Raw genomic sequence first — 14,855 nt, forward strand, 5'->3', positions numbered from 1 at the left:
ATAAGGTGGATTTTCCAAACCTTTTAGATTTTACAGAATTTTCGACATGACAAGTGACTAGGTGTATTAAAGTTCGTAACTTATCAGGAATAAAGTGATAGTCACATCCAAATAAAAGTCAGATCACAGTTAAGTTGGTAAGGAATGGAGTTAAATATAATTATTCAGTTATGGATATCGTTTGTTTAAGGAGTGTTTTCCTGAGTGAACCTATAAGTGTAAAGTCAAATAATTACACTTCAAGATGGAGAGCTGACTTTCACTATCATTGGGTGATTTTTCGTTGCATATAAGTAATTCACTACAATTGTGTCAAAGTATTATACTGAAGGGCATTCTGTACATCAATTTGACTGCTATGATAACTGTCAATGTTAAAGTTTTCAGATCTTTCATATAAGTGCTTCTAAGACAAGACAGTAAGAAGCATAATGTTGAGATTTTCCTTCACTTATCGTATACTGAACGATGACCTTGGTATTAACATGTCTTATCTTTTGCTTCCGTCTAGAACCGATCATTTGAGAGGACATTCGAAGAAAGTTCAAAAACCGAGATCAAACCGTTTACGTCTGGAGTTCCGTTTCTCGCACCGAGTAGTGAATTACTGGAATTCTCTACCGGAACACGTAATATCAGCACCGTCTGTTAATATATTCAAAACGAGATTGGACCCCCACAGTATTACAAACTGCAAGGATTAATATAGGTCGACAGACCTCCTGTCCTTATTACTGAAGACTGAAGACTTAATCAAATTTTGGCAGGGTCTGGCTCTTGGTTTTTGAAAGCAACTTAAGCTTTCCGCATTTATTTATGTTGAGGCTGTCAGCAGTAGAATTCAAACGTCAGTAACCCATACCATATTCTGTAGCGGCGAATAAACCTTCCAAGTGAATAATTCTTCAAGTCTTTGACAATAGGTGCTGACTGCATTAGTCTTACTAGACCTACCTGAAGGCTCTCGTACACATCCGCATCAGATCACGAGTGGGCACGCTAATACTACACATCCCTTACAACTGTTGGCCAGAGTAGATAACAAGCCTCCTAACACATCGATAACTATCCGAATACGTCTCCGAACCCGTTCATTTATGACTTCTGATTTGACTGGGTTAATATACTTCAATTACAAAGGTTTTACATGTAAAGGCGTTATCAAACTCTAAATACATGTCACATCTGTAATTCGTCAAAGTGTCCATAGAATGAATATTTCCACACAAAACAACGAAACTTTGTTCAAAAGCCTAGAACATCATGAAACATTATGTTCAGTATCTACAAGAAAGTAATTTCTCCTTAGATTGAGTGTCGCATGGCAAATTTGAAGATACAGCAAATTTTTAGTTAAAAAAGTGTTTGAAAAATATGAATGAATGAAGATCAACGAGTTTTTATGCATATGATCTCTCTTATTGTTTGCCGAATTTATATTGCTTTTAATTAGTCAGCATATATCTGTTGTTGTAGCGCTTTCTACAAGTTTGTTTATCCCTGGCGGTATATTGAATGTACTCAAATGACTGGAAGTTTGTCTCGTTATAACATATCTGTTGTCGATGGCTTCGTTCGAGAAAGCACAACATTCAGAGAATTGAGCAGTAATGCAAAATGCATACTGGCTGACATACTTTCCATAACAAACGGAGACTTGGCAAAAACAGCTTCATATCTGGACAGTCTCTTAAACAAAACTCAAATGAAAATAAAACTTCTTTCGAGTGGAAATATGAGTGACGAAGAATTTTACACAGAACTTATGAAGCTTAAAACTGAGCAGAAGGACACTGTCGACATAATTGAGAAGCTTTACTTCAGTTCTGGTAAAGTTGATATGGAACAAAACGATGGTAATTTTTCGGAAGAACTTAATGATAAAGATGTGTCAAAGGATTCACTGAGCAAGTATGTCCATTTTCTTACATTTTAGTGTTAAGTCAGCTTAATGGCTCTGAGAGTGTATATTGCATCTGTAATCAAAGTAGTCATTTACATCAAGAAGAACCTAAATCTAAATGTACTGAAAAGAATTTTGAATTTTCTAGATCGAGAGAATGCAATGTCCCGGAGACACAAAGCGAAGAATGTGGGTGTTCAAAAATTGGTGAGTATGATTTGTTATGCACTTCACATTTTATGTAATTATCACCTATTTGCACAAAGTTTTTTTTCCTGAGACTTTTTGACGGTGGTTATGTGATATGAATTAACGAAAATGAGTTACTCTTGATTCTTATTACGGTCAGTGGACCCTTAGATTCGGTCTATTTTCAATGATGACCTTGTATTTAGTGTTTTAAATCTTTCTTTAGAGTTCATGTTCTGTCGATACAGGTATACCTTTTAAGTTTAAACAAATACAACATAATCTAGTATAGTATTTGTTTTCTTAACATAAATGTGGTTCATGGCATCAGGGGCTAAAGGTAGTTTGAGGTTTGCCAGACCACCGTTTTATTGAAATTAGTTTTGGGTTAGCCCCTACTATTTTAAGAGATGTAGTCACTCAAAAGGTTTGTTAATCTGAGTTCAGAAAGACTAATTCAATATGCTACACTATTTCTCGGAATACGATGTGAGACTGATTCTGAAGACGATTTCATGTTGAAACAACACCGTAGTTATAAGTACATACAAGTTACATAAGTTGATCCTAAAATCAATTGTTCTGAAATTAAATCAGACACAAATTGGTTGTGTCCAGGTTTTCTATACAACAATACTACACATCTTAACCACAAACGAATTTTAATTGTATATGCGCATAGTCGTATAGTGAAATATGATTTTATGCCAGTGTGAGTTGGGGACCTATCATTAATTTAAAGAATAGTGTTCTGTTTACTTTATGAATAATGATGGGTGTGACTTACTCAAATATTTATCTACTGCCACATAATAATCGGTTATCTTTATCAGGACTTGCAGGTGACAATTTCCGTCATGTAAAACTACCTTTCCAGCATTGCGATCACTGAAACACTAACAAAGCTTGAAATGATATTTTCAAGGTATTTCGCATGCTTGACACAGCTATTTTAATCAAACACTGCCTCTGAATAGCCGTCGGACACGGAGTCGTATTGAAAGATTCACACTTTGGTTTTTTAACTTTAAGATCAGTTCGAGTTTCACAACTCGTTAACCATATTTTGCAACACTACATAATGAATAATCCTCTCATTTCATTCTTGCTTTGAATCCATTCTTAATTCATTTTTTTCAGAAATTGATGAAAATAAAACAACCACTGACAACCACCGCAGTAAAAATTTTGTTTTTGAGTCTAGTCCATCAGTCAAATCTTGGAGACACCATATTACTGTACCGGAACCCTTTGAAATGACAAAACGAGAGGAATCTTTAAAACGTACCAAAAATCTACAAAGTGAAAACAGGCGTTCACAACCTGCCACTGTTCAGGATAATGCTAATATGCATCTCGGCAGACCATTTAAAGCTAAGCCAGTACCTTCACATGTGTATTTGCCATTATATGAGAAATTACTGGAAGATACTACTCTTAGACGTGAAGCTGTCAGAGCGTATCGCAAAGAAATCTTAAAATCAATCGAAAAACCATTTAACTTTACCATTAGAGAGAACCTTAAAAAAGAGCAGAACGAGTGAGTAGACCAAGCTTTTATTTATGTAAAATACTTTATCTTTTATGTACTAACTTACCACATATGTTTTAAATCAGAGTTTGTGTTTCACGGTGGTCCTTAAAGGTTTTGAAAATGAAATATAAGTCTGGGCAGTTCTGAAGGAATATCTAGTACGATTGGTTAGCGTAAAACTGTTCCGATTAATATTTCCTCTGTTATCGTTTATACATTTAAATTTAGAAACATGAATAGATAAAGTTCAAGAAACATAAGTATTGAAGCTTTGAGTATGTAAAAGAGACAATGCATCCTTTTGATATTACTTGCGTCCGAAAGTAGTTGTGTGTGACTGATACTCAGATTCACTGATATCTATTTATGTATAACAATGGCCATTATTCATCTGTAGTATAATCTTGAAACACAGTTTAGTAGCTTAAGCAATTCAGGTGTATGACTTCAGTGGTTTTCATATTGAGGAGTATTTACTCACGTTTGAGTTGAACATAAAAACATTTCGGGGATAAAGGCTAACTTTATTGGGTTATTACACGTTAGTTCAACCTGACTTGTAGCATCATACTATAATGATGATGGAAATTATCGACTCAAAATAAAGTTAATGACAGTCATACTAGGATTCAGATTTTTTCCCAAATAACAGCAAAAACATATTCTCTTTTCATCCCATTCTCGTCGATGATTTGTTAGACTAAGACACCACTATCATTAAATTAGTGTAGTCCGTTTTCTTATTGAATCTTCATACGTGTCAGTTCATCTTCTGTAGAACTTTTCTCAATTATCATCTGTAAATAAATAGTTAGAGTACGTTGTTACTTCTGAAACTTTTTCGACAAACCTTAGACTAAATCCGTATAATTGGCTACAATACACAATGAAGCTTAATTTATACGACTAACAATCTTAATAGAGATTAAAATAAAAATTGACCAAGCTTCACTTCTAGTTGTATCTTTTTAGATGTTTCCTAAATTGTGGCTCACACAGGTTGAAACATGTTCTTAAACAATCAGAAGTAGCCTGTATGAGGCAAAAAAACTTCACAAAGTTGTCAATAATTTACTTAAGCCATATTCAGCATCTTTATTAACACAAATCTAGTCTATAATCAAGATTAAGAATAAAATTAGGAGAACTGTGAAGTTAAAAGACCATGCTTTTTAAGAAAGTTATCTGGAATAAACCTTTGTTAAGTGATGATTGAACAAATGAATTCAAAATCACTACACGACTCCTAATCAATTTATTAAATAATTTGCCTATTAGATTTCGAAAATTTAAGATCGCAATGCTTTCCTGATAGAAAAATGGTGGCTGGATAATTAAAACACTCAACTTGTAAAATGCAGTATCGATGGTGCGTATTTTCCCTTCGTAAATGATGAATTCATATTTTTTCTCACAGACGCTATTATTTTTCTATATTCTGTAATTAGATTATTGTTACTGTTTTTATAAAGTTGTTGAATTTCAAAAATTATATCAAGTGACTTAATTTTGTTGAGTGATTATTTGTTAACAGGAGTGAAAGGACAAATCAAGTTTCAAGCAGATCAACTGCCATAAAAATAAATTAAACACTTTGTCAACAAAAAATCTTATTTTCTATTTTAGCTTTAGCCAGGAAAAGACTAAGCAAGAAATGAACTTCGGCGCTGACAAGAAACTTTTACATTCTAAAGATGATGGACCTCCAGACCCTTTAAATTTGCCATCACAGTTATATGAAAAAAGATTTGAACGTATGCAAGAGGATTTACTTTTAAAACAAATTAAACGTCACCTACGTGCCCAAAGACTAATACAGTCGGCTTCTCTACCGCCAGGTATGGAGGAGCGACAACATCGTATGAATCTGAGGAAGCAAGAAAGAAAAGCTAGAGATAAAAGACTTAATCGAATTTGTAAGTCTTTGAGATTTACTTATCAGTATGCGGCTTTCCACTATATTTTTAATCCTATTAGTTACCAATTACACACAAAAGAAAGGATTTCTTACAACGCATAGCAGGATAACTTGTCAGTTAAATAATCACCTCGCTTATTTCCATTAAATTCAATAGTTGTGTTAAGAGACAGATTCAACAGCACGTAGAAATCCCATCTCCTAAGTAATACAATCAGATGATTTCTGTTACTTAGATTCGTTTATATCTGGTATTTTGATCGTCCAAGTAGTTTTTACTGCCATAATAATTTCAATGGGATTTTGCCAAAAGTTCTTCTATAAAGCTCATAATTTTTGCTTTTCTGAAGTTGTTATGATGTAAATCGATAAGTTACGCTGTCCGATGATGTTGATAAATGCTTCAAACCATGAAAGTGAATTCATTATTAATTAAATAACCGGGTTTTTATTTATTGGCATCGTGGGAAAGAGTTGTTAGGATGGTTCAGTCGATATGATAAAACTGTTCTATGACAGAGATGGCCGATCTTATGATTCACTCACCAACCCGATCCGCAAATCAAAACTGACTAAGTCTTAAAAAGCGGAACAATTAATCAACTCTTTCGGGAAATCGGAACTATTTTTTTCATACGTAATGTTCAATGAGAATGGGTATAAATTTAAGTTACTTGTTAGCCAGCAAATGAGAATAACCAGGGATAGAAATAAAAATCACAAACCGACAAATGAATATTACTTTGAAGTCATTTTAATAAACATAGTTCGATCATATTAATTTCATAATATGTTTTGTGAATGTTGAACAAAGATCGTAGTTTGAATGGGTTAACACAGCAACATATCTGCTCTATTCTTTTACAACGACGATAATTTTACGTGCCTTTCAAACCATGATAAGACAGCTTCCTTCTCTTTCAGTTCTAATTACTGTAAAACACACATCTTACAAGGATGATTTGTTTGGTAAAGGCCCGAGAAGAATTCAGTTTACATTCGAATGCGTTCAGTTATATACAAATAAAAATTAATGATTATTAGTTACATAAATGGGTAAATTGAATAATTGTCACTTAGGGTGCAAAATCACTGAGATTTAATAAACAAAGTAAAATTTACTTAAGACCAAATAAAAAAAAGTTGACACTGAACGAATACAAAAATTAACTGAATGAAAACCAAATTTCAAATGAAATACATAATCTTTGAACAATTTTTTTAAAAATCTTAGATTGCATTTGGAAAATTTAAGTCAACAGTAATATAATGTTGATTATTTCCTAAGGAATCGTGTGTTTTTATTTATAGAAGTCCTATAATAGTAGATACATACAGGAAGTATCCTGTTCATGCTGGTTTCTGTAATATTGACTTATTAGTATTAAATCTTGACTAATCTATATTCTATACTCTATGAGTAGGCTGCAAACAAACAAGGAAATTTCTGGGAATACTCTAGAAACTTTGTATTTTGTTTTACAATTTAAACTTTCTGTTAGGAAATGAAATTATACCATAGAATACAAAACCATATTTCTTACGATAGTTATTGCTTTTTATTTAATTAGTTGTTTTGTCTCTTATTATGTAGTTTCATTCTGTTTTTCTATGTCAATAAGAGGCGAAGTGTACGAGCGAACTATGGAATACTATCGTTTTTGTAAGGACAATAAAATTTTATTTCTAAAAGAACAGTTCTTCTCTCCATACTGAATGTAAAAATTGAACACTGCTAAAGTGTTGTTGCTATATATCGTTAGTTTATACTAGATTTGTATCATTTTTAGAGTAAATGAGTGATATTTGCTTGCCAAGTATGGAACATTACAAGTGTTAATTTTGCCGATCGAAATTTTTTACAATAGTAGTTCTGATAACAAATCTGTAAACTTGGTAAATTTCAACTTTTCTTTCAGCTGTTCTTGATTTAGATAAACCAGAAACAGAACAAAAACAATATCATTACTATCATCCAGCTCCGGATTTTAAACAGTTACACTGGAAATCTAATAAAACACTTCGACGTTTATGGAAGCCACCGCCAGAGCCAACTAGACCGAAATCATTTAAATTACGAACAAGTGAACGTGCTAATTCAGTTGATCGTCGTTCATTAGAAATAAGTAAGATGAAAAGGACGGAAGAAAATATTTCGCAGTCAATTGTGAAACAACCAGGTAATAAATTAATGATAACAGGACAATGAATTCATTAAAAAATGAAATAAGTACCTGATATAACTGCGAACCAAAATATTGGTCCGCACAATATAAAATAAAATAGTCTTGTAAGAGAGTGAAGAAAATATACTTTAAAATCTTTGTGATGAAAAAATTATCAAATCAAAAACAGCTTAAATAATAATAAAATCAAGCAATAAAATCAAACCATATCAGGCTCATCATTAACGCTGGCAGTAAAATAAATTGATAGGTGGCCTCAGTGACCTCAATGTATAAATTGGCAGTAAATAATACCCGGTAGTTATATAATGACATAATATATATCGACTAATTTCGAGCGATAATTTTTCTGGTTCTGGTTGGGTGTGACCAGTAAAGTTCAACAATGTCACGTGTGGGACAGTTATCCATCAATAGCATTGGGAGTTGGTTTCACAATATCTCAAATTGATTGAAGGTAGAAATACAAACGATTGACTGAGTGCTCTGCAGGTTAAAGATTGTCAATGAAATCTGAAGGTCATATGTTTGATCTGTAGTGGTTTGGTGGATGTGAGTTACTGAGGAGTGATATACCGAGACGAAACAGCTGTCTAGTGCTTGCTGTTTTTCACTGATTATCTTGCCTGGGTTGTCTCTCGATTTTAATAACATTCAGAAATCTCCATCGTAAGTGTTTATTCGTACTCTTGATACTGTAACAGCTCCATTATTGAAATTCACAGAATTATTAAAACAATTTACCATAATTTGTTGCAACTTACTACTATTTAATTAGTTATTATAAAATAGGAGGAATTTATTTATGTGTATATCGTCATGTGAAATATAACGTGGTAAGTTTTGTCGAATAGTTTCAATGAGTCGAAATTTTCTCATTAATTTACTTAGGCGGTCGTAGTTTTCATATAAGTCAATATTTACTAATTATTTAAATTGTATTTTGTCCATTAGTTTTAGATTCTTCAATTCCACCGGCCTTATCAAGATCAACTTTTCTTCGTGAGAATTATATTAGGTAGGTTTAGGTATCTATTATTTGTCTTTCTTTGGCAGGTGTAAAGAAAAAATAAATAACTGTCTGTAAGCGATCATGTATATTTTTCATTTTCATTGAGATCATGAACTGAACTAAGTTAGGTCATCATTGAAAACCTAAAAGCACTGGACGACCGTTTCGTCCTAGTCTATGACTTCTCGACATTGTGCATCAACTATTCCGCACGCAGGGGTCGAGCCCAGGACCTTTGATCTCGTGCACGGACGGTTAATCTCTAAACCACTAAGCCGGCATATATATACATGCATATATACATGCAAATATGTTCACAGTTAATTTTGTTTAACTGCTAAAAAAACACGTGACGGATACCAGTAGTATTCGAAAACATTACCAGCTTAATGTCGACCCGCTACTCATCCTAGAAATTTTAATTTCTTCATTTTTTTAATGGAAATTTATAGTTTTCAGAAGAAAAAAAATAAGGGTGATAGCGGCTATGTGTTGGTGACGCTTGTTAAAGTTTCAGCTAAGTCATAAATGAACTAATTTTAGAATTTGTTGACCACTGAGTTGTAATTGAGTTATCCAAAGTAGAAAAATCACACATCAAGTCACATCAGTCTGTATAGACAAGTTGTGATTATCGTCGTTACCAATCAATCTCAATTTGATTATCATGTAGTTTAACAAGTATATATATATATACATCATATAATAATATAAGTGAACTGGTAATTTGTTAGTAACATTCTATAATTAGTATAAATCACTTTTATACTTAGTTGATATTTTGTGAAGATAAGTTCAACTTGAGGATGGTGTTCGTCATTTACCGACACCAAATAAAGTAAGCCACTGGAAGTAGGGGACATCGGATAGCTGTTTTGTCCTAGTTTGGAACTCTTTAACTCTACTCACCCATGACCCAAATGACTTTGTGATAGATTACTACCTATGTTAATCTTTGATGAATACTATCTTCAAATATAATTTTGTCTGAAAAATTTCAGCTCAACATATTTTGTAAAACAAAATTTTATGAATTTGAAAACAATCTCATAAGCCAGTCCTGTGTACTAAAAATACCAATGTATAATGATAAATAAAATAATAAAACTGTTTATCTAAAGGAGACATTAAATAGACCATATGTTTCCCATTAAAAACTTGTTATTATGAGACGGTCTGAAATGTTTTGCTAAATATATTCGTTAACTTTAAATCACTTAAAGCATAAACACTTTATAAACCCTTCCCCCCCCTCCAAAAATGTTTGATAATATTTATTCAGGAAAAAGGTAATAGTTGTTACTTACTTTCTGTTCATCATTAATCCTTAGCAGCGAAGATTTCATTGTCGACCTAGATAACCTTAGTAGGGCTAACATGTTAGTATTATTATTATCTTAACTATTTATTGTTTTACTTCGTTGCATTTAGAAATTCACTGGCTAAAGCAGATTTAGATGCAAAAAAGAAAGAAGAAACAGAATATTTAAGAAGAATGAAACAGAAAGAAGTGTCCAATACAATGAAAGAAACATTAGGCGGACAAATCATATCACCTAAACAACTTATCAATTCAATTACTGAAGAGCGTAAACGTCAGTTAGTGTAAGTGTTTAAATATAGACAAATTTATATTATATTATTTTAATATATTATTTATTTTGTCAAATAATATAGGGAGTTAAATTAAAGTATTGATGAAATAATGTTGATGAGATGATTAAGTGATGGAATTTGTGACTGAATAATTTATAATTTTCACAGTTGATGTCACTAAATGATATTAGTTAGACAACCATTAGAAAATCAGGAAGAACTGAACAGCTGCATTATCCTAGTATGAAATTCTCCAGCAGTTCATGATGTAAACTCAGGAATGTGACAATCTTCACATACCTCTAATAATAATCATATGCTCATTAGTAGTTAGATTTGAGACGTAATTTTTGGACTTACATTGAGAAGAGAGTTCATGTCGCGTGTGGGACAGTTATCCATCAATAGCATTGGGAGTTGTTTTCACAATATCTCAAATTGATTGAAGGTAGAAATACAAACGATTGACTGAGTGTTCTGCAGGTTAAAGATTGTCAATGAAACCTGAAGGTCATATGTTTGATCTGTAGTAGTTTGATGTATGTGAATTACTGAAGAGTGATATGCCGAGACGAAACAGCTGTCCAGTGCTTCTTGTTTTTCAATCATTGCCTAACTAAAATCAGTCTATGATGTAAACTATGAAATTCATCAAGCTCTTCAGATCCCATATAGTAAGAATTTATGAATTTTTCGAAACACTCAAAAGTAAATTATATAAACCATTTGCTGAAACAATACATATCAAAGTTTTATTACATTTGCATTTCTTCCCAACGGTGCTTTTTTTATAATTTTAACATCCAGTATTTTCAGAAATAGTAAAAAGGTAATTAATGTTGACAAATAATTATATTGTAAACAGAAGAGTATTTAGAACTCACAAATAAAATGATCTGAAAAAATTTGGGAAGTGAAATCCAGTTTCGTTTGATAAGTTATGTATTACAATACTCATTTCGTTTAAGGGACTTTACTCATACTTATTCTGACAGTATTGAGATCTATTATTTATTTGATATTATCTATGTAAATTCTTTTTATATTAGTCAAAATGATTTAACTCGTCAAGCAGAATATCAACGTGAATTGAATGCAATTCAACAACGTGTTGCATCTAAACCATTGTTGTTAACAAGACAAAGTCAAATTGTAGCTCGTAAACGTGCTGAAGCAAAATTTGATGCATCTATCCAAAATGCTGGTTTAAATTTAGAGGAAATATTTGAAAAATGTCATGAAACCAATGATAAAAAAACAACTGATAAAAAATCTATGACAAAAGTTTCTGTAGAAGGTAAGCAATCTAATTCTAACTGCAAACTGATTTTCCAACGTAATGAAAATTAGGCAGTATATATATATATATATATATATATAGTTGTAAGTAGTTTATTTCATGATGCAATGTCAATTGGGCGTATTTGCAGCTCGAGGTCATGGGTATGCGAGTGTATTGTATAAATATTTTTTCACACTGTATTGCTTGAGCTTTGGGCAGTAGTTTTAAATAATTCCTCAAAAGTAACGAATATTTTATGGGTACAGATGATCTAGAAGACATATTTTCAATAAACTATTTAGAAATCAAAGTTGTTTGTGTTTAAGATATTTCATAGGCGCGTTCATGGTGTAATCAATTTAACTTGCAAATAAATGTTGATATTGTTTAACGTGCTAACTTGTTCAGCTAACATTTACAAGTGAGTGATAATATGTGAGGATTTTCATACTAGTGGAATGAATGGTCCTGTTTATAAAAGCTGACAATCATTTTCAAATTATATTTGCATCATCATTTTATTTTTAACCTGGGATAAGGCTTCCTCCAACTACCTATTACTTATAAAGTTTAAGCGAGAGGTTTTTCTCGGAGTTCTAGTGAGATGCCGTCACCAGTGGAGTTCAGTCGTGTTGGGTGTGAGGCAGTTACCCACTGAAGACAATGGGAACCGGTCTCGCAATATGGTGGATTGGTTGAAGTTAGACAACGGCACCGTCGAATATCAGCTCAGTCGTCTAGAGGTTTAGTGTTCGCTCGAGACCGAAGGTCCTAGGTCCGAGTGCTGCGTATACACGCTCTTTGTCTAACCCTAATGAAAAAAGACATATACTAAACACAACTAACTGCTTGAGTCAGTAATGTTTGTGATATGAATCTTCATGGGCTGAGATGACTAGAATAAATATGTTTTACATGATCAGCCAAAGTGTTCGTCGATGCGCAACCGTGTTTAGAGTATAAATGATTGTAAATATGTTAGGAGTGACCAGATTATTTGTTTGTGTTTAGTTGTCGGATACAAACTACTTGATTGGGTCGTGTTCAATGGTTGGATACTTTAGCCACTTTGACTGAAAATCACTGTCGACTGATTGGATGCATTCAACATAACTTCATAATGCTGTCCTTCTATTTCTCTCCCTATTTTTCAGTCATATTTACTATATTTAGTCTTTGTTACTATAATTTATTCTACCATTCATTCGATTTTCCTGCTACCCATCCCGTTAATTTCGTCTCGAATAGAATTTTACCTTGATGCCTAATTATATGAAATCCTACGTTGACTATGTCTTAGTAACGTAATGTAGTTTGAATCATAGCGAAATCTGTGTTCATAATTAGGATAAAATGAAAGTCTCTTTTTCAAGTTAATATTTTGTACTGCGTAGTACCAATCGCCGTACACATATTTCCTGATAAGTTTCACTTTTGTTAATTTATTCATATATATTAAAGCTACATTGATCTATTAATCAAGTGGTCGGTTATTTCGATCTCATAAATCTCATTTAAAATGTACAACCACCTTAGAATAAGTGGAAGCACCTAGTTTTAAACACGCTTATTCCAAAAAAGGTATCTCATGATTATTTTATTCATCTGAGTATAATATTTACTTTGGAAAACTTTTCATAATCAATTGCAGCATAGTAACCTTCTAAATTTTTACTTATTTTCTTAACAATTTATTGTATTAATTTCAACTTCCTTCCACTCTTATTTTTCAGCATATGACCCAAAAAATCATTTTGGTGACCTAGGAAACAACTAAAGCAATATGAAATTGGGATATATAATTTTACATTTTTACAATAAACTTTTATTGACCATTTAATTATTCATCTAACCATTATTTATGAATGGTATCCTTGTAATCATGGACAGATAGAATTTATGACTTATATTCAATTTGAACAGTATAACTAATTTTATACAGAATATCATTATACATCTTATTTATCAAGATTTTATTTTGGTCTCAATAATCTTTCATCAGTTTAATGGGTTTTTAAAATTTTCAGTCATACATTCCCTCCTTTTGTATCACAAAAAGCTTTTGACGTTTATTTAACTACTTGTAAGTAGGCAAATTAGCAAGATTTAAATTGTGAACATCAAATTTATCACAACCGGAAATCTATAAAGATTTTTACTGTTATCATACCGACTAAATGGAAAAATCTTGGAAATTTTTTTATAGAACTGTACTATCCAGTGTGGGTGTTTTCAACATCTGAAGTTTATTTTTCTCTGCTGAAATTGGCCAAAAATATGATGTGAAAATCTATCTACAAGTGTTCGTCGTAGGTTTTCAAGTGTTTAAGAAATGAAAACGACTTTAGTTTGAGATAAATTTAGAAATAAGTAATTTGAGTGTGTGATCGTTTCTCGGATTTTACTAAAAAAATTTCTGTTGTAAAATACTTTGTTCTTATTGACATCTGTTAATCTACATCCACAATGGGTACTACTGTTTGTAAATTTTTTCCTCTATTTAGTTGTGTCAAATATACAGTTATATTAATATATGACGAAATCTAGTTAGTTATATTTATGGATATCTGAATGTATATCGCCTACAGGATGAATGGGATTCCCACTTATGACTTTGTAAAGCTAAATGCATCTACAGTTGATGTATATATCTCTTTTCAAACCACAACGCAGTTTATTAGTTATTGTCTACAGACTCGACAATAATAAAGTCCTTGTGTTTATAGGTATGTCGATTTTCAAATATGAGTTAGAAGCTTCCCAAGCTTTAAAGTTTCTTTGATAAAAGTAACTAAGCTTCACTACAAGCGCTATAGTCTCATTCATGTAAATCATAGTAAGCTTATTTCGTAGAAAAATAATGTGAACCACTTCTAAAACAAAGAATGTTTGATCGAACAATTGTTTCCAATAACTTCATCATTAGGCTCTACAGTTATAAGTTTATAATCATTGTGACATTTTGCAGAGGAAAAAAATACTGCATGCATTAGAGCCTGACGATAAAGCTACTGAAAACACTTCGCTCGAATATTGTCTGTTTTGAATATGGGGATTTTTAAACTGCTGAACTACTTCTGTTTGTGTTACTGAGTGTATTTTAATCACTCATTTTATCTTGCCACAAATTTTTGTTAAAACTAAATATTGAGTGTCACATCAACAAAATATATCAGAGTAGAAATTCAATCTCTGCTTAGTTTAATCAAGTCTCACCTCCTTAATGACAGACTCC

General features: G+C 32.1%; 1 protein-coding gene across 2 annotated transcripts; it reads left to right on the plus strand.

Annotated features, from left to right (window-relative positions):
- Nucleotides 1-1,477: 1,477 nt before the first annotated feature.
- MS3_00005238 (uncharacterized protein) lies at nt 1,478-14,162 on the plus strand (the record flags this gene model as incomplete). Of its 2 annotated transcripts, XM_012937297.2 has the most annotated exons (9): nt 1,526-1,911; nt 1,944-2,110; nt 3,233-3,632; nt 5,253-5,542; nt 7,464-7,724; nt 8,685-8,748; nt 10,174-10,347; nt 11,388-11,635; nt 13,354-14,162. In XM_012937297.2, 9 exons carry the CDS (start codon nt 1,526-1,528, stop codon nt 13,395-13,397), a joined length of 2,034 nt encoding a protein of 677 aa, XP_012792751.1. In that variant the 3' UTR covers nt 13,398-14,162. The 2 variants fall into 2 exon arrangements, with proteins under 2 accessions (XP_051069231.1, XP_012792751.1); XM_051213268.1 differs by having other exon boundaries at nt 1,478-2,110.
- Between the last annotated feature and the right edge of the window lie 693 nt (nt 14,163-14,855).

The sequence above is a fragment of the Schistosoma haematobium genome, chromosome 3, assembly GCF_000699445.3.
Source record: "Schistosoma haematobium chromosome 3, whole genome shotgun sequence".
Classification (NCBI taxonomy): Eukaryota; Metazoa; Platyhelminthes; class Trematoda; order Strigeidida; family Schistosomatidae; genus Schistosoma; species Schistosoma haematobium.